The 22,962-nt window shown below is 42.7% G+C and overlaps 2 protein-coding genes across 7 annotated transcripts; both read right to left on the bottom strand.

Annotated features, from left to right (window-relative positions):
- Window positions 1-4,978: 4,978 nt before the first annotated feature.
- Window positions 4,979-15,261, bottom strand: BMI1 (BMI1 proto-oncogene, polycomb ring finger). Of its 6 annotated transcripts, none has more exons than XM_045534706.1 (10): window positions 14,679-15,261; window positions 9,857-9,987; window positions 9,430-9,526; window positions 8,790-8,845; window positions 8,645-8,695; window positions 8,371-8,479; window positions 8,248-8,293; window positions 7,743-7,841; window positions 7,335-7,415; window positions 4,979-7,244 (listed from the first exon to the last, which is right to left on the bottom strand). In XM_045534706.1, exons 2-10 carry the CDS (start codon window positions 9,966-9,968, stop codon window positions 6,915-6,917), a joined length of 981 nt encoding a protein of 326 aa, XP_045390662.1. In that variant the 5' UTR covers window positions 9,969-9,987; window positions 14,679-15,261; the 3' UTR covers window positions 4,979-6,914. The 6 variants fall into 6 exon arrangements, with proteins under 6 accessions (XP_045390662.1, XP_045390658.1, XP_045390666.1 ...); XM_045534702.1 differs by lacking the exon at window positions 14,679-15,261 and adding an exon at window positions 14,243-14,368; XM_045534710.1 differs by lacking the exon at window positions 14,679-15,261 and adding an exon at window positions 10,333-10,643.
- Window positions 15,262-16,046: 785 nt separating this feature from the next.
- On the bottom strand, window positions 16,047-20,020 carry COMMD3 (COMM domain containing 3). Its single transcript, XM_045534729.1, has 8 exons — window positions 19,803-20,020; window positions 18,336-18,447; window positions 18,165-18,228; window positions 18,036-18,070; window positions 17,622-17,682; window positions 17,471-17,527; window positions 17,318-17,377; window positions 16,047-16,408 (listed from the first exon to the last, which is right to left on the bottom strand). Exons 1-8 carry the CDS (start codon window positions 19,939-19,941, stop codon window positions 16,349-16,351), a joined length of 588 nt encoding a protein of 195 aa, XP_045390685.1. The 5' UTR covers window positions 19,942-20,020; the 3' UTR covers window positions 16,047-16,348.
- Window positions 20,021-22,962: the final 2,942 nt, after the last annotated feature.

Here is a 22,962-nt window from a genome sequence, read left to right as displayed (position 1 = left end):
GCGCGAAGGGCCAAAGGGCGCTCGGGTTGGGGGCGTCGCTGTCTCGAAAGCGTCAAATTACTGGCGCCCTCCGTGAATGCAACATGGCAGCTCCGGCTCGAAGACTGGGATCCTTCGCTGCGTCTGCGAGGCGGGGCAGGCAGGGCAGGCTGACTCCCCGCGGTGCACCCGGCCCCGGGTTTCCAGGCCGAGGGTCAGCCGTGCCCGCGCCCCCCGCTCCGAGCCCGGCTGCTCCATGAGGCAGTGCTCGCCGCCTCTCCTCGCCTTCGCCCCTCGGCCCTTTGTTCTCCACTCGGCAGGCACCTCGCCTCAGCCTCGGGGTTTTTCGTGGAAAGCCTCGAAGACTGGGCAACCCGATGTGGGAACACTTGCCCCTCTGGCATTCCACAGAAAGCGCTGGCTTTTCCGGTCCCCTGTGGGGTGGCGTGGGGGGCTCGGGGCCCAGCTAGAAGCGCCAGCGCAGGATCCTAGCCCGACCCTCCTGGAGAAGACGCCTCTCGTCGAGTCGGCTCCTTCCCGCCAGGCCTCCGTACCGCGTCCCCTCCTCACAGCAGAGACACAGGAGGCGGGAGGCTGGGGCAGGGACACCACGAGGCCAAAAGGCAACAATGCCCGCCGCGACCCCAAGGAAATGAGATTCTCCGCACTGGGGAGAAGAAAGCTGCCGGCTCAGAGTCGTCTCAGTCTCAAAGAAAAAAAAAGTGTGGAAACGCCCCTTTAGGTCAGAGCTGGCCTTCAGCAGGCTCTACCCTGGCCCCTGGGCCCGGTGGGGGTGGCAGAGGGAGCCTCGAGGACAGGCTCCGGCGCACACGGGGTCAACCCGGCTGCCCTGCGCCGCGGAGCCGTCCACCGGGGGTGGGTACCAAGGGGGTACCGTGCCCCTGGAGAAGGAAAGCTAGGGGGAAATTTGCATTTTTTAAAAGCGCGGTTAAAAAATGACTATGCCACGTAGACAAAGCCAGTTGTGACGTTCAGCACAACATGCTGCTGAAATTCCGAAATCTGCCACCAAATGGCGGCTCCTGCAGCCTGCTGCACTGACATAAAGAGGACTCGCCCGGCGTCGCCCATTTCAGGCCGCTTTCACTTCTCCGCTGTTCCCTTGACCCTTCCCAAAGTCGCTGTTCTCTCTCCCTGTTGTAGGGCGCAGGTGGGACCCCCAGGTAGGAGAAGCCTCTGGGGACCCGCAGGCGCGGGCTCTGCAGGCAGCCGGTTGCCTCTTGGCAGCTTTCGGGGGCGACGGCCCAGCCTCCGCACGCCCGCTCCCTTGCCCGGCCTCCCAGGGCCACCTTGCCGGGGATGCACTTAGGTGTCGCCTTTGGGTCCCAAGGTGTGATCCTTTGCCCAGACTTTGAGCTTGCTGCCCCGCAGCCACCCCCTCCTCAACTCTGTCACCTTGTCAAGATTCCTGCCCAGGGGGTTGGAGCGCGTTCTTCCAACTATGCCACCTCAGCGGGACGCCCCTTTCCCCCGGGCCTTTCCAGTCACCGCCCGCGAGAGCCTTCTGGATGGCAGCTTTATATTTGTTAATAATTTTGTTTAAACTCCATCACACAAAAAACTCCAAGGGCACCTCGTCATTTAACGAGAAAGGGCACCGGATTTGAAGCGGGAGGAGGACAAAGAGAGGCGACAATAGGGCATGGCTCGGGTCAGAACGCGCTTCTGTGGTCTCTGCCTGTGTGGCCGCCGCCTCCCGGGGAGTGGGCCGCTTTCCCGCCCTCCTGACACGGGGCCAGGGGCCCGTCGCCGCGCCTGGCGCCCGGGCGGCCCTGCCGGTGGGGAAGGCTTCTGCAGAAAGGGGGCCACCCTGGGGTGTCGCCGCCGATCGCCACTGGGCCCGACTTGAGAGGACGACGTCGTCCCCCAGCCTCTTCAGCCCCGCAGGGCCTGACAATCTCGCTTTCAAATTTGGCGGGATCCGAGGACGCCGAGCCGAGGGAGGCGCGCGGCGAGCGGCGCACGCGCAAAATGGCCACCGGAGCCCCGCGGCCTGGGCTCGCGCGCCTGGCCAGGCCGAACCGGGCAGCGCGGTGCGGAGCGGAGGTCGGAGCTGCAGCTCTTGTCACTCCCAGAAAGCTGCGAGTTAAAAAAAAATAAGGAAAAGGAGAAGGGCTGTTTCCTCCTTAACGTGTCCTTTTGGCAAAAAGCCTCCCCCCTCCCTCCCCACAACTGGAAAAGCAGCGCTGCGGGGAGAAGCGAGATCATTTCCACCGGGCCGGTGGCCTGTGCCCTTTCTACTGGGGCCTGGAAACTAAGAAATTTTTTCATTTTTTTTTTTTTGAAAGTCTTGGCGCTTCCCACCCTAATCACCCTGTCCCCCTAGGTTTATCTTGCACTTCGCGCAGTGCGCTCCTCTCTTCCACTTTATTGGAATATCTTCCATTCCTGAGGGCATTCAGACTTAAGATTCTGGCTCCTGGACAGATTTCTGTGTCAGCAATAACCTCTTTTTACGTCTCTCTAATGTTCTCATTCCTTCCATCCCAATTTTCGACCCGTTTCCCGAGTACCGTGGTTTGCAGCCTTTCAAGTCTTTCCTCTGCACTTGGGTTCTACTTAATGTAGGGTGACAGAGTTGGAGATCTCCTTGAAATCACGTTCACAGTGAAATTTGGATTTTATGATGACCCAACAATCAGAGCAAGAAGTAATATTTTTACTGAAATGAGGGAACAACACCTGCCATTTTTAAAAGTAAATTCGGATGATCTCTGGAAGGGGTATTTTTAAGGCATGGGGCAGAAGAATGAGAGTGACATAATTCATTCACTGGAAGTTTTTATTGAGCGCTTACTATATTTATTTGGAGGGGTAAATGAGACTTCTGGATGAGTTTTCCATTTGAACTTCTTCAGAAAACTCACAAGGGTCCTAAAGTAGCCTTTCCGGTGATAAATGACTTTTGATGTCGTCGACTTGATGAAGACGGAGGTGATAGTGAAGTTCTTAATGTGAGACCTCTAGAAATTGCACACTAAGAAAAAGAAACTGGTGCAAATAAAGGAAATCCGTTTCAAGAACCAAAAGAAGAAAAAACGTTAAAAAAAATTAACTGCGGAAACAGGAAACACTCGACTATGTAAACATTTTCGGAGACTTTCATAATCAAAACTGGGCGATCTCGAGATTTACAGGGAGATCGGCTGGCTCAAGGTCTTCGCGGAGGTATTTCCCAAGTCTCATTTACTGGAAGGCTGGAATATGTGGTAGGTCCCTCTGTTTCTTGTAAAGAAGCTGTCTATCAGAATTCTGGGGTCCCAATTTTTTTTTTTTTTTTTGAGTCAGAAATTTTTTTTAGAGCGACCTTAGAAATAATCACCTGTTGTGGTGTTCATTTTATAGCTAAAGAAACATCTTCAGGTGGAAAGACATATCTAACCCAAGAGCTTTGTGTTGGAGCTGGCTTTGGTGCTCTTTTGCGTCACATGTCTTAAAGGCATATACGGCTTTTGAGAGGGTTTAGTTAGTATACTGCTAGGAGAATCAGAGATCTAAAATGATACGTCTGATACAAGTGTAGTCATTTTTAATGTAACTTGATAAAGACCTTTTTGTTTTGGATAAAATCTGAGGAACACTATAGGGAAAACAGCCATAGTATTTAAAAAATACTGTGGAACCTCCATTTTATGTAAGTACTATAGTAAATCAGAATTTCCAACTGTCATTCTTCGTGCAATGGGAAGAAAAAGATTGGGACATTTATTAAACATTTAAAATATAAAAAGGAATGAAAAAATTAACACTTGCTTCACCCCAGTATTTTAAAAGAGAGACTAGGTTCCATGTGCAGCTTGTTTCTAAAATTAAAATCCTGTCCCCTCAAAAGATATCATAAGCTATTTTAAAAGGTCAAATATCTTCATTTCATGTTGGTCAATGCAAGTAGCATTTCACACAGGTATTTAAGTTCCTATTAAGTTTTCACAACAAAACTTTATCTTGATAGGCCTATACAATGACTGTAAGGAAAGACTTTACAAGGGATTTGCAACTCCAAATATTGGGGAAAGAGGAAAGGATGAAGGAAAGTTCCTATCAGCTTACTTTGCCTGTTGTATTTTACCTCCAGAGTTCCTAACCTTTGCACATATGGATATGGAAACGAAGCAATAGTGTTGGCAGGTTAAGTCAACTGAAGAGCAACTTTTCTCCCCCCAATTCTTTGCAATTAACGGCCGGCAATTTTAAAAGCAAAAAGTACTTGTAAAGTGGTATGCATGTGTAAAGTAAGATAGATCACTATTTACACAACAGCAAACAGTCCCATTTTTCTTTTCGCATTTAAGCTAAAAATCTGTGAAATCAATTTAGGCATTTTCTGTGAAATATTTTGTTAGTATTAACTAGGATATTTTGAGAAACAAGTCAAACTTGAAAACCGACTTTTCATATACCCTACTTTAACTACTAAAAGCTACAAAGTTAGGAGCTTTGACGTGGGTTTTCATTAGGTTGAAATTTTTTAAAATGGTAATTGAGCAAAAGTTTTAAATCTTAATTGGCGGAGCTGTAATAGCTGGTTAAGAATGTAAAACATTATAATCTCGTTTTATTAAAAAACAAAGTTTAGCTTGAAACATCTTTTTAAGCTTAGTTTTCAAATTGAGGAAAATCTTTTCAAATAAAATAGATGAAAATGTGTTCAAGTCTGGTGAAATAGTGCTAAGTAAGCCATAATAAATATAATATCTGATATTTTAATAAGTAATTTCAAAAATAAGTCCACCGTAAAGAGGTTGAGATGTAATGTCTTCAAGTTCCATGTTCATCTTATAACTTGGTTTTGGGTAAGTCAAATAAGTCCACGAGCATTTAAAGTATTTAGCCTTTGAAAAACATTTTTTCATTTTTTATACAAAGGATCATCCAAAGTAAAAAATATCACTTGAAACCTCCGTTAACTTTTGTTTTAAATAACATCATGAAAAACTTGAGAAGAAAAGCCTAGAAAAATGAGTTAAATTCACCAAAATTGGCAAACATTGGTAACTTTTACTTCAAAGATTGTAAATAAACACATACATCTTTCAATGGGCTTTCAAGCAGTTACACAACAAAGCATGTACTTCTTAGCAACATCACTATAAGACAGCAATGTATTCTCTTTAGCTTTTACCTGTTGTAATGCACTATAGGGTTTCCAAAACTTCTGCACATTGTGCTTTTTGTATCAAATTTTTATTAAAGATCTTAGCTGTTTTCTAAATGAATATCCTTTTTATTGGATTTTTCCAATTACAAATGAAATTTCATTTTACATCTATAATTAGAAACAACACTTACAATGGGACTGTACAAATTTAGGTCAAAATAAAAATATATGTATTTTGTGGCTTCATAAAACAACCTTTACTGTATCTTTAAAGAAAGCAGAAATAACAGCAATATATGTAAAAGTAATGATTTAATGACTATAAGCAAGACAAAGCAATAGAATTGTGCTTCTTTTGCAGACTGGGGACAATGAAATGTTTAACTACAATTTTCCCATACAAACATGAAACAATATTCATGTAGAATAAACACCTTTACAAATAACTGATGGGTGATGAACATACACCAAAAGTTCGACCAAAGCAAAACACAAACTGAAAATTGGGGTTATTCGTATTATAAATTCAACATGCTTGGTTGGCTCTATTTAAAAATACCTGTAGAAGCTCATCATAATTTGCTTCTATTTCCAGACATTACAGAGAAGGCATATTTCATTGTTAATGATTAAAGCAATTTTAAATTTGAAATTACAGCTATGCCACATATTAAAATGACTTTAGATAAAATGCCTTCTTCCAGCAATTTGCTGGTTTGTTTAAAAATTTGTTTTAGAATTACAGTGATCAATATGCATTTTAAAAATACATTAATTCCATCACAACCAATGAAAAATTAAGACACTGTTTCCATATTTCTTAAAAGTTTTTCTTTACTGCAAGAATTAATTTTAAACGTAAATATGTATTACTGGAAAAAAGTCAGTATTGCAATAATTTGCCAATTGCTTCCAATGGAATAGAATTTAGAATTAAATATGCACATTAAAAATATTCTATGCTGGCAGGCAAGGCTCAGCATAGGGTATGGGTATCTGCAAAGGTCGAACCAGTTGGGAGAATTTTAACAATCATTTCTGAATGCATGAAACACAATATTTTCTTTATAGTATTTATAAATATATCATACAATACTGTATCCTGTTATGTCATATACCAATATGGCATTGTACAACAAGCATAATGCCATCTGATTCTTACAAAAGCGAATCATTTAACAAGTCAGTAAAATAAACGGTAGTACCCGCTTTTAGGCATACAGATTGTAAAACTGAAGTTTACTTTCCTTTGATCGGTTTTGCGTAGCAACAGAGAAGTAAAAATCAAACAGGAATCAAAATGGCTAAATATGCAAGAAATCGTTATTCACAGTGACATGGTTACATAGAATGCATTATTCTATGCATATTCTTTCCGTTTGTTGAATTTCAAGATAAAAAGCACTTGTTTTCTACAGATTCACAAAACAGCATAATAACAAGAACAATCAAGGAGAATGTAATGTAGGCATTAGTTGAGTTTAACAAACTATGGCCCAATGGTTATATCCAATACAGAATTACTTCCAAATCCAAACAATGGTTACAGAAACCATTTCACATCTTCCCTAACACATAGAGAAAAAATCTTGCCTGCCTTCCCAGAAACCAATACTTTATAGCAACAATCTTTCTTTTCAATTAACGTCCGTAAGTATCACATCTAGTCCATCTTTTATAGCCAAATTTAATGTCACTACAAAAGAAAGCAAATTGGACGATAGTCACATGTATTAGCATCTATAAAGCTGTAATGTCATGAAGATATCTATATAAATCAGGGGTTTAAAATTTTTTTCCTTAACAGTCTCAGGTATCAACCAGAAGAAGTTGCTGATGACCCATTGACGGATGATTTTCGAGGTCTATTGGCAAAGGAAGATTGGTGGTTACCGCTGGGGCTGTTGCTGGTTCCATTCATGGTACTGGAAATGTGAGGAAACTGTGGGTGAGGAGACTGCACTGGAGTACTGGGGCTAGGCAAACAAGAAGAGGTGGAGGGGATACCTCCTGCTGGGCTGTTGGCCTTGTCACTCCCAGAGTCACTTTCCAGTTCTCCAGCATTTGTCAGTCCATCTCTCTGGTGACTGATCTTCATTCTTTTACAAGTAGGTCGAACTCTGTATTTCAAAGGAAGAGGACCATTCTACAAAGTTAAAAGGAAAAAAAAAAATCACTCAACTCTTTAAATATAGTTTACCACCATAATCTAACAGTAGATAGATACACTATTTACCCTTCTCCAGGTATAAATGTAGGCAATATCCATTAGTGTATAGTAATCCTTTAAAGGTTCCTCTTCATACATGACATCAATCTATTGAAAGATATTTCAATTATTAAGTAACATAAGAACAAAGGTAAATCTACATTTTTGTTATCTAAATAGAATCCAAAAGTGCTTTAAAAAGCATATTCTCCAAACATTTGAACAAAGAAAGACTTCTCCTTGAAACTTCCAATGAGAAAAAATATTTCTAGAAATTGTTAAGGAATTTGTTTTCATAGCACAGAAGAAATTCATACCAAAGAGATATTTCAATGTTAGTGTTAAATTTAATTTTTTCTATTGTTTTTTGAAATCTCCCAAAACTTAAATTTTAAAAATATACATAAAATACATGAAGACTATAAAAGTAGATACCTGGAAAGTATTAGGTATGTCCATTTTACTTCTGAGAAACTTTCTTAAGTGCATCACAGTCATTGCTGCTGGGCATCGTAAATATCTTTTATCATTCACCTAAGAGTACATTTAGAAAAGTAATTTTTTTCCCTTCAATTCCTAACTTTCAGATAAGAAGTTTCAATTCAATTGCCTGAATATGACAAAGGGTACTAATACCAACAAAACTGGACGTAACTGGACTAAACTCAACTAACTACACTTTGAGTTATTACTATCATTATAAATACTAAGTGAACAGATTTCTAATAAGGAAATTTTAAGTATGCCAAAGTATTAAACACTAACCATTTAAAACACAAGAATAGCAATCATATATAAAATAAATTCTAATTGTATCACATGTAGATCACTCTTAAACATCAAATATGACAATTTTTTTATTTAAGGGCAATATAACCCCTGATAAAATCTAGAATCCAAACAGTGTTTCTTCTGCATATTTCTGCAACATGGAACATACCTCCTCCTTCGATTTCTCTTTATCTTTGTTTACTTTCCGATCCAATCTAAGAAAGAGAAGTTATTAAGAAACAATGGATCTAATAAACATATTAGCATAAAATAGATTTCCTAGAGAATTTACCTGTTCTGGTCAAAGAATTCAATGGATAAGCTTATTATCTCATCATCAGTTATAATTCTCTTATCTTCATCTGCAACCTCTCCTCTATCTTCATTAGAGCCATTGGCAGCTAAAAGACATTTTGAAGTTCAATTTTAAAAAAATATTTTATTTATGTATAGGAGAATGGAAATGGTACTTTAGATTAAGTTCAATTTTAATAAATTTTAATTACTGGATAGTTCTCTCCCAAAATAAAATGCCTTCGCCCATCCCACCCCCTAAAAACGTTTACCGTCAGCTGAAGGATGAGCTGCATAAAAGTCCCTTCTTCTCTTCATTTCATCTGAAGGGGAATAAAAAAAGATTTAAACATTTGGCATAGCAGGAAAAAGAAATGAATAATCTCTTTAAATTCATTTTTTAAGCAGGTTACTCACTTTTGAAAAGCCCTGGAACTAATTTGTATACAATATCTTGAAGAGTTTTATCTGACCTGAAAAAGAATTAAAATACTAAACTATAAACAAATATGGTAAAAACTAAAAATGTTTATAAGTTTTTACAGATTCATTTTTTAATAAATTGTGATGCTGTCTGAAACTATAATGATAAGCTAAAAATTATTTATGAGAATAGTGTATGTATAGCAGTCTTTTAAAACAGTAGAAAAATACTTTATTTTATATTTACTAATACATTCTTCATATTCACTCAGTCAAGAAAAGTGTGCCTTTCAAGTTACTAAATTATGAATAGAGAATAAAAAGGTGAGAATGGAAGCACTTTAAACATTTCTTGCATGTCATGAAGTCCATAAAGCAATGCAAAAATGGGAAATTAATTCAATTTTTAAAGGACAGGGGAAACAAAATCTTGAAATCACTTGAACAATATTGAACTTTGCCTAAAGTCGGTCATTATTATTAGTATGGCTAGAAATTAAAGGGCTACCCTCCACATACACATTAGCTGGGAATTCAGAGGTAAATTTCCTGTGAAGAAACAAAGAGAGTGGCCTACTGTACATTATGCAACTGCAGTAACAATTACAAACAAGGAATTTAAATATTCTCCTACCTTATATTTAGCAGTGGTCTGGTTTTGTGAACTTGGACATCACAAATGGGACAATACTTGCTGGTCTCCAGGTAACGAACAATACACGTTTTACAGACTAGAAGTAGCAACACATAAAGTTTTTGTAAGTTTAGAAATTTGAGGCTAAAGCATTAAAATTAGTGTCAGAAACCGAGAACTAGTAGAGAAACAAGATGGTAAATGCCAAAGGTATTTCCAAATAAATAAACTAATTCAATTAATATCATGAGAACACATACATTGCAAATACGTATTAACAAAAAAGTTACTATATGTAAGAAGCAAAGGACTCCACCGCTTTGTAACAACATTCCCACGAATTGCAGGAATTGTTAATAGTTTTCAAATTTCAGGACGAACTGTGAAATACACAAGACACAAAAGAGGGCTAAAGCGCGGTACTTACAGGAATGTAGACATTCTATTATGGTTGTGGCATCAATGAAGTACCCTCCACAAAGCACACACATTAGGTGGGGATTTAGCTCAGTGATCTTGATTCTGGTTGTTCGATGCATTTCTGCTTGATAAAAGATCCTGCAAGACACAGAAATATTGGCCATAATTCACAGAATGAGAATTGAGATTATCTCCTGGAAGTCGTACACTCTGAAACACTGAGTCCATAAAACTCGTTTAACACTGTACAGCTGGACTGCCCCAACGGTTTCCACAGATCAGACCTGAATCAGTTTTACCGAATTGGCGAAAAAGGATGCAACTAGCGTTACTTCTGGTCTCTCAGGTCATTCCTGGAAGGAGAAGAAAAGGTCTGGAGTGGGGGCTGGGAGCTGAGCGTATTCGGGTCTCTTTCTTCCATTTGTCCTCCAGCCTAGCAGCCCCAAGGCTGCTGCAAACGCCACAGTCCCCGCAGATATTTACCAACCACTAGGGCTTGTTCCAGGTCTCCGAATTTTTTGTAAAACTTCCTTACAAATCTTCGAACGAAAATCTCAGGCGTTCTTGTTGTGTTGGACGGTTCCGGCAACCAGAACCTGGCGTGTTTTTACGCGATACGCAGGGAAAACAATTCTGCTCTATCTGCATCCCTGGCATTTCCGGAGCTGGGTGCTGGGGCCGCCGCAGCACCTCCAGTCGGCCTGGGTCTGGAGCTGAGCACGGCGGATGCCCGGGGCCGGGATGCGAGGGGCGGATCCGGCGGCGCCCGGGGCTCCGTCTCACTCCGGATTCGGAACTCGCCTCAGTCAGGTTTCCATAGCAACTTACACTTACACTTGGCATCCGGCCACCGCTGCAACTCTGCGCGGAGCCCGGCCCGAGCCCCGAGCCTCGGCGGCCGTGCGGGGCGGCCAGCAGCGGCGGCGGCGGCGGCGGCGGCGGCGGCGGGCGCGGGGGAGGGGCCGGCGCGCCGCGGGGGCGGGGCCGGGGTGGGGTGCGGGCGCAGCCGGCGCGGGGGTGGGGCAGCCCTGCAAGGCTGGCGGCGCAGGGCACCGGGATCCCGGGCGGCGAGGACCCAGCAGGCAGCCCCGGGGACCCCGGAGACTGCGACAGCACCAGCGGAAGGAAAATGCAAACCGCACTCCCGGCCATTTCGGACACTCTTGGGGGCCTCTTTCCACGTCGACGCGGTGCGAAGAGCTGGTTTCAGATCTTGACTCTTCGGTCTGTCCTGTTAGCAATCACTAGGTCAAAAATTTCACGAAGGGATCTTTTGAGAATTGCCAAGTGTGCACTTAGCCCGAAACCATCAGGGCTCAAATTGCAGAGATGTTTATTGAACTGAACCTCTTTAAAGCTTCCTTCTCTAATACGAAGCTCTCTTGTAGATTAGATGAGCGATACAAAGTTTTGGAAAGGCTGAAAACTGAAATCTCTTTTACAAGAGGCGGAGGAGGGGGCAAAGCTTTGCGTTTTATTTGAACAAACTATGCTAGAGGCAAGCAAAACTACTTTAATCGGTACATTAGTGATAATATGTAAAGAACCATGTGACCAGCCCATTCCCAACGCTAAATCAACACCTTGTCAACCCTGAGCAATGATAGGAGAGAAAAACAAATGTCATTTTCTCAGCCAAACTTCCATACAAACCCCCACACGATGAAATGATATTCCCAACAGATATCATATATTACAGAAAAGTCACGGTGGGGAACTGTCAGCAACAATACACCAGCCGACAATCAGGGAAGTCAATTACTTTGTGCACTATTCTTGAAAAATACACTTCTTATCTTCCCCCCACCCTTCATTCATTTCAGAACCTGAAATAAGACTAAGCTTCTAGACCTGACTGAAGTACATTCTCAAAGCTGCCTTGAATGGAATCTAGGAACTTATGAAACCTGCAGCAAGATGCATCTGAGGTTTTAATTCAAGGAATTTTAATGCATAAGAGGGAAATACCAATCAACATACCTCAATGGCTGAAATTAAGAGTTGAGTACTAAAAAATGGTAAACAAAAAACAAAAGCCTCTCTTATGAACATGACCACAGTGGCAACCAGCAATCCCAACCAGAAAACTTGTGTGACTCCTCTTATCTTTGGATTACTTGTTTAGAAGAATACTGCCAACATATTGTTAACACAAATCTAAGCAGGGTCACAGACGAGTTATATGTGGAGCACTGTTCCTAAAAAGTAGTAATATTTCAATCCAATTGTACTTGGTGATTAAAGACAGGCCTTCATAATGCTTAAAGACAATTCTCCTTGTGAAACCACAGGATCTTTCCTAGAAAGATAGTTAGAGGTGATACTTCTGTTGGCCTGTGAAAGCATATTACATTAAAGACACTGATCGTGAAGTTCATGAAGTGGCTCCAATAAAAATAGCCGCCTTTACTTCTCCTCCATCTTACAGAAAACCAACACCACACAAACAGAAATATTAACACCAAGAACAATCAAACCTCAGTAGCTTTGAACATTTAAGTCACATGTACTTGACCAAAACTCTTTCAAATTCTTCTTAAGCCTTAATTCACACAACTCCTCTACCTCAATTCAGAAGAATCTGGCCACAGTCCTGTTACCATTTATGATGCTAATACATATCTCTTTGTAACATATGTAAAAATCAGTTCTTTATGTCTTTATGCCATTTGAAAGTACTAGTAACCTAATGAAGACTTCTAAATGTTTGACATCCTTGATAAGATTTGAGAAACAATCCCTTGCAACTTAGAAATGAAAACCTTCTAGGTTCCAACCCAGAAACTACAAGCAAGCAAAAATGCACGACATATACAATGGTAAAAAAAAAAAATACTCAACACTTAAAACTTGCCATTATCACACATTCAGTTGGGGCTGTCAGTTTTTAGTTGGAGGCCTAACACCAGTAATGTCAAAATGAAGGAAAACAGAAGCAAGTTCTAATGTTAACAATCAGCTTGCCTACTGCAATCTAAGAAATGCAAATGAACTCCATAACCCCAGTTCGGGCTCACAGCCCAGTACAAGTATGGGTAAAGTTGGGGTTAACTTGGCTCCTGGGGAGAATTTTGCCTATTTGGGCAATTAAAATACATCCAAGAACTTAGAATTGATGGATTTATCAAATACAATTAAATGCTTAATTTTCTCACAGAAGCTTGTGTTTGTGTGTGCACATGCATACACAGTCACTTTTATATGGCTTTAAAGATAATCTTACTAGGTGTATAACTTGCAAAGGTAGGTTATCTCAAACACCTCTGCCTACACATTGGGACAGATATATAGGAATGAACTCAAGTATAAAAAATTTAGAATTCTGCTCATAAAGTCAACCTCAGATTTCTAATCAGTCTACTCAAAACTCAAATGTTAATACATAGTCTCATCACTTGGTATATACTATCAACAATTTGCATCCTTAAGTATCAAGTCTTTAGTGTCACAACTTTGGGGTTAAGGTTCCTATAAAATATAGACTGAACTACTCATAACATTCTACATACCAGCAACCTACACTTGCATTTGCGTAAACATGCTCGGAATTTTGCCTACTTTAAGGGAAGGGGTTAATACATGCTTCTCTTTCAAATATTGAACCGTGACCACTAAGCCCACTAAATCCTTTTATTGCAATTGGGAATGATCAAAGTCTCTCTACTTGTTTACTTCCAATTATTAACTGTAAATCTCTGGGGAAAAGATCATGCTATATCGCTGTCAAGCCTAAATGACTGCGTAAACATATGCAATCAACTTTTTAGTGCTCCCTTCCCAAAGCATCCCTTTGCCAAATGACCTATGCTGACATTTAGCAAAATCTATAAAACGTAGTGGACTTGAGTCATAATTCTGAGTGCATCCCATAGCAGAGGTTGAGAGCAAAGTTGTAGCCTCCGAGAGGGAAAAAAAGAAAAAGGGGAAAAAAGTAGAGAGAAAGGAAACCTCCAGCAAGACTAACGTCCAGTCACCATCTTCACTCCAAAAAAAGCTCCAAATTTGAAATGCCCACTGCCCAGGGAGCACTTCCCAAGCAATGTTTAGAGCACTTATCCAAGACTCCCCACAAACATCACCTTGAAAACTTTACCATTTTCCACACAAATGCAGGAGACCTTGGAAACAACTGGGAACCGCCATCTTACAAGCCATCCAATTTCACACAAGTGTCCCTCCAACTTAAGTTAATAACATTTTTGTTGGGGCTCTCCCCTGGCTAACACCCACCCTGGAGGGATCGCCGCCCTCCACGTAACCCGTCCCTATAAAATGGGGGCGTTCTCTGGACGTTTAAACCCCTGAAAAGCCCCTTTTTCGGGAGAGGAGGGAAGCCACTTGACCCAAGCAGCTCCCGATTTCAGGATCCCGTCCCGGTTTCATCAAAATCTACCTCTCAACAAAGGGCGCTGCGGCCGGGGGAGCCGCCGAGGCTGGAAGTACGAGTGTTCTCCTCGGGGGCCATGTGCGTCGCGAGGGTGCCGAGGGGCGCTCGGGGGAGAAAGGAACTAAAACGTGGGGCGCGCGCGGCGCGGCGGGGCCGGGGCCGGGCGGGCGGCGGCGGCTGGAGCGGCGCCGAGCCCGGCTGGCGGCGGCGGCGCGGCGCGGGCTGCGGGTCGATCCCGGCGCCGCGGGAGCCGGCGGACGGCGGGGGCGCGCGGGCGCGGGCGCGGGGCGGCGCGGGGCTCGGCGCCCACGCTGTCAGCGCCCTCCCGGCGGCGCGGCCGGGCGGGGGGGGCCCGCTCCCCTCCACCCGCGGCCGGCCCGAGCCCCGCGCGGCCCCCGCCGGCCCCCGGTCCCGGCCCGGAGGCGCCCGGCCTCCTACGTACCCGGAAAGAGCAGCCGGCGAGAGGCGATCGAAGCGGGCGGAAAAGACAATGAAAGTTAAAAGTCGTTCAGCAGAAAATGAACGCGAGCCAAGCGGCCATCTTGGAGCGAGCTGCAGCCGCCGCTGTCAATGGGCACCGCGCGCGAGGCCGCCGCGGCCGTCAGCTCATGCCGCGCCGCTCCCGAGCCGCGGCCTCCTGTTCCGCGCCGGCCTCCTCCTGCGCCGCGGCCTCCGCCTCCGCCTCCGCCGCGGCCTCCAACGCCGCCTCCTCCGCCTCGGCCGCCGCCGCCTCCGCCCGCTCGGCGCTCGGGGGAGGGAGCGCGCGGAGGGGGCGCGAGCGGTATTATTCTGCGGGGCCGGGCGGCGCTGCTAATCCGGAGCGGGGCTCCCTCGCCAACATCCCCATTGTCTCGCCCGATCTCTGCCTTTAATACTACGATTATTTCATAGTTGCCGTGGGGGGAGCGGGGCTGGTGGGGGGCGCCGTGTGTGTGCGTGCGGAGAGGCGGGGGGAGGGGAGGAAGGATGAGGAGGGGGAGGGGAAGGTGGAAAAAAAATGCACCGCTGAAGGCAGAGTGGAAACTGACACCGGCTCCAAAATGGCTCGGAGTCCGCCCGCCCCCTCCCCCCGCCGCCCCCCCACCGGGTCACGTGCTCCCCTCATTCCTTAAGGGCGGCCTGGGAATTAGTGTCGGTGTAGTCGGGCCCGTGGCCGCCCCCTCCCCTCCGAGCCGCGCGCCCGGGCCCCCTCCCCCTCGCTCTGCGCCGCGGCGGCGGCGGTGGCGGCGCTGGCGCGGCCGCGGAGACATTTCTCCACAGCGCCACACGCGCCGCCCTGCTCGGCGCGGGCATCGCTGTGGCTCCGCACGCCGCGCAGCCCTCCCCGCCCCCCGTTATTTCTTTCTTTCTGCCGCCGCCGCTCCCCGCCGGCCCTACGGGCCGCGGCCCAGACTCGGCGCTGCGGCGCGGAACCTGCGCCCGACTTGGGCTCGCGGAAACAACAGCGCCCGCCCCTGCCTTCCCGCGGCCGCGCCGGCCCCTTCCCCGCCCGCCGGTGGCCGAGGCGGGGCGCGCGCAGGCAGCGGTCGCTCCGGGCAGGGGCTCCGCGCCGGGCCGGGCGGGCGGCCGAGGGCGGGCTGCGGTGGAGCCCTCCCGCGCAGGTAACGGGCTGGGCCGGCCTCCGCCCGCGCCCCGAAGCTGGGGTCTTCGACGAACCCCGGAGGTCGCATCCTTTCCCACTGTGTTTAACTTTAATCCAGGGAAAAGGCGATCGTTAAAAGTTAACACTCATCGTAGCCAGCTCTTCACACAAAGTAATAATTAACACACAAACTCCAATCCAAACAAAATATCGCCACTCTTTTTGTGCAAACAACACCTTATTTATTCACAGTGTAACGCTGTCTACTTCCTTTCATAACACTTGAAAAAGATCAAAATAGGATAATTGTACAGGTACAAAAGATGACTCAAATACTTGGGCACCATTTCCCTCTTAACCCTTACACCCATGTAAAAAAAGGGGCAAAGTTGATGAATGGCATAAATTCAAAAGGAAAATTTTTTTCTACTGGAAAGGAAGCTCCAGCTCGAACAAACGATGGTTGGGCGGAAGGCAAGGCGTTTCTGGTGTTCCTCTACCCTCTTGGGCGGATCGTTAACTTTCCCATGTCACAACTGAGTTGCTCTTTCCAGGCTTTTCGAAGCATCTTTAAGTTTCCCCACCAAGTCCTAAAAGATGTATACAATGCCACGCATAAAACGCAGAAAGAAGAATCCAAATTCAAGAAAGATGCAAGAAAAAAGTCAGGAGATACTTTCCAAACAAGTTTAAAATTCAGTAGGATTTCAACCTTTGACAAACCACTTTCGGTCAAAAGAAGCGGTTCCTCTAAAATAGCTCGTCTTCCAATAGGCTATTTGCCTTCCGATGGAAACATGATTTCTAACAGAATCCTCTTAACGGACAAGGTATATAACTACAACTTCTTAAGTTATCTAACAAAGGTTATGCTGTTTACACATTTTCTAAAAGTTTAAAATTTGATTAATGGTACATTAAAACAACTCTGTAGGAGATGCCTTTGAAAACTTCAGCTTCATCTAAATTTCTAGTAATGCTATTCATTTTTTCAAGTGGTAAGAAATAAATTCGTTTTCATATCCATTAATCAATGTAGTTTTGAATTTTCCTAGTCTTACATTGCCATTATAAAGTTTTACAATTTTATGCCCTTTATAAAAAGCCATTTAAAACTGCTGTTTAAAAATCCAATTTTGAAAGTTTAATTCAATTTCTAAAAGCAAAGATATTTTCAAAGCCATATTCTTAATTTTGCTTTATCTTACTGGATCAAACTCATGAATAAAAGAAATTTACACTAAACACTGCACTTCAAAAGCTTATTTTAATCTGAGGAGCAGCAAATATAGACCAATTTTCTATTAGTAACATCTTAATTTCAAAAGTGAAGCCTATGTTAAAGTATTACTTGTGAAGCCCCCTTCCCATTAAATCCTTAACCAAACTTGATTATCTGCTGACAGATGACTATTTTGTCTTTTGAACTTTTCAAGAGCAAAATTCTCAATTACACATTTATAAAAAAACAGGCATATTTACAGACCCTAATACTGTACCTGTAATTGTTCCATGTTGCAACTAAAACTAATCTTTGGGTGGGTTCGGGGATCAGCATTCTAGGGAAGAAAAAATCGCAGTTTATTTAAATCAAGGAAATTTCCAATTTCATTACACATTTCACTTTTAGACAGGGCTTTATCTATAAATACCTCTACATTTAAGGTCACCAAATATGCAGGTCTGTACATCTTATGAAGTTGATTGGTCTAAAACAACACAGCACATACATATATCAGCCTTTAAGTCCATTTATTTTTAAAGTTCCCTAAATCCCCCTTGAGAAGTTTGTTAAAACTTTACCTTTATCTGATATTCCAACCGCCAGGAAACATCAGTTATATGAGGGAGAGATCTGCCTATACTGAAAGACATGATGTTAATTTTGCACATAATAGCTACAAAAAACCTTTCGTATTTATATTTACTAAGAATGATGTCTACTTTCCACCCTCACCCCATTTTAATCCATTCTGAATTTAAAACATTGTTAAACTTATTTTCAAGTTCTGAATAGTAAAAGCATTAAAAAATTACCTCAATAAACTTTATCTTTAAAAACATTAGCTTAACTTCAATTGTTTGACTTGCCCTTTGGCCTCTTTTCTTTAGGTCAAGATCCCTGGCTTTTTTGCCCTGTTTTATTTCATACCAGCACTTTCCATTCATACCTGCAAGTGAAAAGTGCCTCAGCTTGACACCTTATACAGTACCTACCTTCCCAGTAGGCTTTCTAGGGAATTCTTATTATTCTGGGGAGGAAAAAGAAAGAAAGAAAGAAAGAAAATCTTTGCAAACAGAGAAGAAAAATAGTAATTGTTAATTTGAAATTTTAAAGTAAGTAACCTGATATTCCGTGCAAAACAGTTCTATTCGCTCTCTGTCAAATTTACAGTCTTCTAGATAGGTGCTATAGAAAAAAAAAAAAGCCAAAGTTTAGTTTCCATTTTTAAAACTGAAATTGAAATCATAAAGGTAGTATTTGAAAGTAAATGGGTATTTAAATAAATCCTGTACCTCAGAGTTGATTTGTCAGCTCGGTGCTTTCCTGCCTCCAGTATGTAAGTTGCAGCTGCTGTATGACAATGTTTTAAAACCACTGGGTCGATATGTTTCAAGTCTGGGTGATCTAAAATAAAGTACCAATGATGCCTGTGATAATAAATTCTTTATAGTCATGTTTCCAAAAAGGATATTTTAATTTGGGTAAAAAATCCTACAAACAAGATAACAAAAATAATTCAACTATAAGGACTGTCAATTATAAATAAATGACATAAGCTACAAGGTCAATTTGCAAAACAATAAAAAGGACACATCAATAAGTCTGTTATCTGGTTTCAATTAACTTCTTTTATCTTGCCTTCTTATTTTTACTGTTTTTTAAAAAACATTATAGCCCCAAAGAAAAAAACAGTACAGGGTCATTCTAACACTGGGAGGAATAAATTCAAAGGAAAAACAAGAAGATAAATATTTTACATGGTGTAAATTTTGGAATGAATAAACTTTCACTCTAAAAAAATCATGAATTTAGTAAAGTAACTGGCTCCGTGGACATTAATACATCAAGGGGATGGAAAGGAGGACATTAATTCAGAATATAAATTTCACAATTATATCAGTGTTTTCAGGTTTTGACAGCCATCCTTTTTTTTTTTTTTTTTCCAGATTAACCCAGGTGGTTGGTTACTATTTTCGTTTGAAGGACTTCCACTTTCATACTTTTTGTACAAGTGTTTAGTTTATGAAACCACAAAAAAAACACAAAAATTTGAATTGTTGGGATATTTATATTTAAGAAAATTATCTAAAAACGACCTGTCTTAAAATATGCCTTCAATCCATACTGACACTACACTCTGCAATCACTGACCCGACCGCTTAAAAGAAACTCGCCTCCTGGTAACTGGTGCGGAACAAAGTATTGTGCATCATATTTTAAGGTTGTAGGCGTAGAACCTGCGTAAATCATATAGAACTGGAGTGCTGGCGTGATCATATGAATTTGAGGTATTCTCTAAGTTGAAAAATGTCAACACTATTTGACCTAGTAATTACTTCGGAAACAGACCCTTTTAAACCTTTGCCAGCCTAGCCCTGGAAGTTTGAATTGCAGGGAGCTCCCCAGATGAAGTCCAAGTGTCAAAACAGCCGCCAGCCTCAGACAAGCCTAAAAACCTTAGCTGTTTAGGCCACAAACAAGACTTAAACACCGGCTTTACAAAGGAACAAAGAGGCTGAGAGAGAAAGCAGGCCAGGAACGTGTGGCTGGCTATGTGCAGGTGCCAAGTGGGGACAGAACAATGCTCCGAGGTCTGCTCTGAGACCTGGCAGAGCCACGTCCCCACACTCCGTCCGGACCGAAGGGCAAAGCCCAGAGACTTCCTCTTCCCGGGGCTTTCGCCCTCTGGCTCCGTCTGGCTCCTCTTCTCCGAGCACCCCTCCACCCGGGCCGATGCAGCTCAGAGCCGAGCGGCTTACCTAACACGGCCTCGTCCGCCTGGGCGTCCAGCAGGCTCTGGAAAGCCGCCCGGAGGAGAAGCGTGAAAGCGTTGGAGTCGAAGGAGCCGGGATCGGCCAGCATCTGGAAGCCTTTCTGCACATACTCCGAGAGCTCCATTGTGAGCGCGCCGTGACCTTCGACACGCGCACCACGTGACACACGCCGCGCGCTCAGCTGATGCGGCCGCGCGCGCACTCGGCTCGGGACGGCCGGGCGGGCTGCGCGGCCTCCTGGCCCGGGGCCTCCCCGCCCGGGGCCTCCCCGCCGGCCCGCGCCCGCCCCCGCGCCCCCTGCCGCCGCCCCCGTCCAGCCCGTCCTGCCTCGGCGCAGGCCGCGGGAGCGCCGAGCCTGGGCTGGGAGGGCGGCCCCGGGCGCTTTGTGGACTCGCTGGGCGCTTTCTCCTGTACTCGCCGCTCACCGCGGACAGACACCAGCTCGGGTTGTGGCAAGACCCCTGGGGAGGTCGTGCCGGGTGGGGGTAGCCGCCCCGCCTCCCAGCAAACTGCGCCCTCCCCGCTCCTCGCTCAGCGCCAAATCCTGCGGGAGGCTCCGATCTAAGGCAACTGGTTTTTGTTTGTTTTTGTGTTTTTTTTTAAAAAACTCACCAGCTTAACCTCACAGCACTGCCCTTTTATGAATGAGACTGTAAGACATCTAATTATATAATTCTTGCCTATTTTTACTTTGTCATTTCTGGAAGACGTCAATAGATTCCTTCCTGCGTGGGGGGTGTGTATATACATCTATACATATAGTGCGTGTGTGCACATACTGTACTTCAACAATTGGGGAATTAATAAACTGTTCATGAACATATTTGACAGGATTATTGACCATTTTACCGCCGCTGCAAATAAATACCTTTCAAAAGAAAAGTGTGAAACAAATTTTATGCTACTCTCCTCACTACATCTATGAGTCCAGTTTTGGTTACTCAGTAGGATCTTAATAAATGTATTTATCTTAGTATAGTTAGAAATGGCAAGATTTTTATTAGAGGTGAATTACTGTTTTGGATGCCCATAACTTTAAAGATTCAAATACTGTATAAAGTTTAATTTCACCTCTATTTCTATGAAGTTGGTTTAGAAAACAAGAGTGATTCTTTAAAAACACAAACCAACAAAAACCGTGAAGCAAAGTAGACTAGGCATTTTTGATGAAAAGAATTTGAAAAATAAAAAATGCATAGTTCTTCGAGGGTGGAGGGAAGGATTACGGAACAAGAAAGCTGTTTTAGTCTTCAGGAGCGATTATTTGCAAAGTTAGACTCAACGTGAAACATTCTTTTCTTTGGCATAATTTAGGTGCCTATTTGAAAAAGTTAATATGGTCAACATTTAACCTTGTATCAATATGTAAAGAATATCTCATTTCACAACAGGATGAGAATGGACTGATTTAGCATAAGTAACAGGTTGAGTAATTCTACTGAGTACTCCTTTGAAAGCTTTGAAAGGCACGTGCACTGCCTCTTCACTCAGTGAGCATATAGTAGCAGTGAAGGATTTAAAAGTCTCCCTAGGGTCTTTATGAAACAAACACCTATTAATCATGTTCATCTTCTCTTCCTATCTCTCATTTTCTTTCTAATTTGTTTCTCAGCAGTAGTAAAATATCAGTTGAAAAATTTTAAAATACTTGATTTACATAGGGAATATTTTACAGGGCAGAGTTGTATAAATGTTCAACAATATTAACACTACCCAAACACATTACGTCTACTACACATATTTATGACCTAGCATAACATAGATTAATCCTCTAATACAATTTGAGTTGATAACTGTAATTATATTCAATTTAGTATAAAAAAATACTGCATGAACCTAGACTTTAAAATGTTATTTTAAAAGAGGAAAGTAAACACAAGTGGTTGTGAGTTTGTGGGCATAAAATTTAGGAAATTCACGCAGATTGTTTCCATAATAGCTGTCATATTACTCTCTTACCCACATGTAAGTACTTTCTCTTATGGAATGTTTGTTCTCCTCTGCTTAAACACAGTCATGTGTTAGGCCCAAGTGATGGGTACATTTTCAGCTCACACAAAAATTTTAACCATAATGTTTTCTGATGCTGTAAAAATGGAATTTTCCTGCTCAGGTACATTTATTTCAACTCCCTTTGAAAGAGGCACAGGATTGAGTATTTGTTTAAATGCACAACATATGTCTTTGACAAGTCATTGAAATACATAGAGTGAAGATGATGATTAAAAGGCATGATTACCCAGACATAGACTCTCTTGGTTGCAGCTATAAAATCAATGCATTTTATATTAGAAAAACTATGTATGAACATATCCTGAAAGTATGAAACTACTAGTTAAAATTTTGCCTTAATCACTGAAAACAGCACTGCAACTTTCACAAAATCTTAAAAAATTCTGCAGGTTCAAAGCCAATAGAATAAATTTGGCCTCAAAGAGCCTTTTAAAATAACAATTATATGCAACTGAAAATAACCAAATAGATATGCAAATACCTTCATGTTAATATATCTTGCCTTCCAAACTGCAAAGGTAGTTTAGAAGGTAAGCAATGCTGATAAATTTTTCTTTTTGAGAATCTAGAAATTATTTCAAGAACTAGTAAATGTCATTTTAAACGTTTTAGAGTTTCAAAATATATTGTATCCTTTGAACTGGTTAATTTTTTTTTAGAAACCAACTTAATATTGACCCCTGTATTGTGATTACAGTTAAAATGGCCAGGATCTATGTGGCCAGCTTTTCCCACAGGCCTCATTGTTACACTTGTTAGTTTTATGAATTAAAATAATATCTTTTTTAGATTGTATAAGTACTTTTGTACTAAGAACTCTGAAGGAAGGTATTCCTTTAGATTGAAGAGTTTGTGGAACATCCATGGGAAGGGAAAAAAAATCTTAATATGTTTAAATGCCAATGAAACATCCAGAAGTTTTAACTGGCTTGTATATTATGTGTTCTAGTGCAAATCTATTTTATCCCTGTCCCTTAAATACTTGCTCATTTTCTAGAGAAGAAAGTTAAAAACACTTAAAAACTACCCATATATAAGAAACTATCCTTTCTCTGTCTCCTAATACTGATTTTGTGATGATTATCTTCAAACCTTGAGATACTACTGAAAATAGAATTTTCTGTTTTTAAGC

This window comes from Lemur catta, chromosome 1, assembly GCF_020740605.2.
Source record: "Lemur catta isolate mLemCat1 chromosome 1, mLemCat1.pri, whole genome shotgun sequence".
Lineage (NCBI taxonomy): Eukaryota > Metazoa > Chordata > Mammalia > Primates > Lemuridae > Lemur > Lemur catta.
This window is presented reverse-complemented; position numbering and strand designations above follow the sequence as displayed.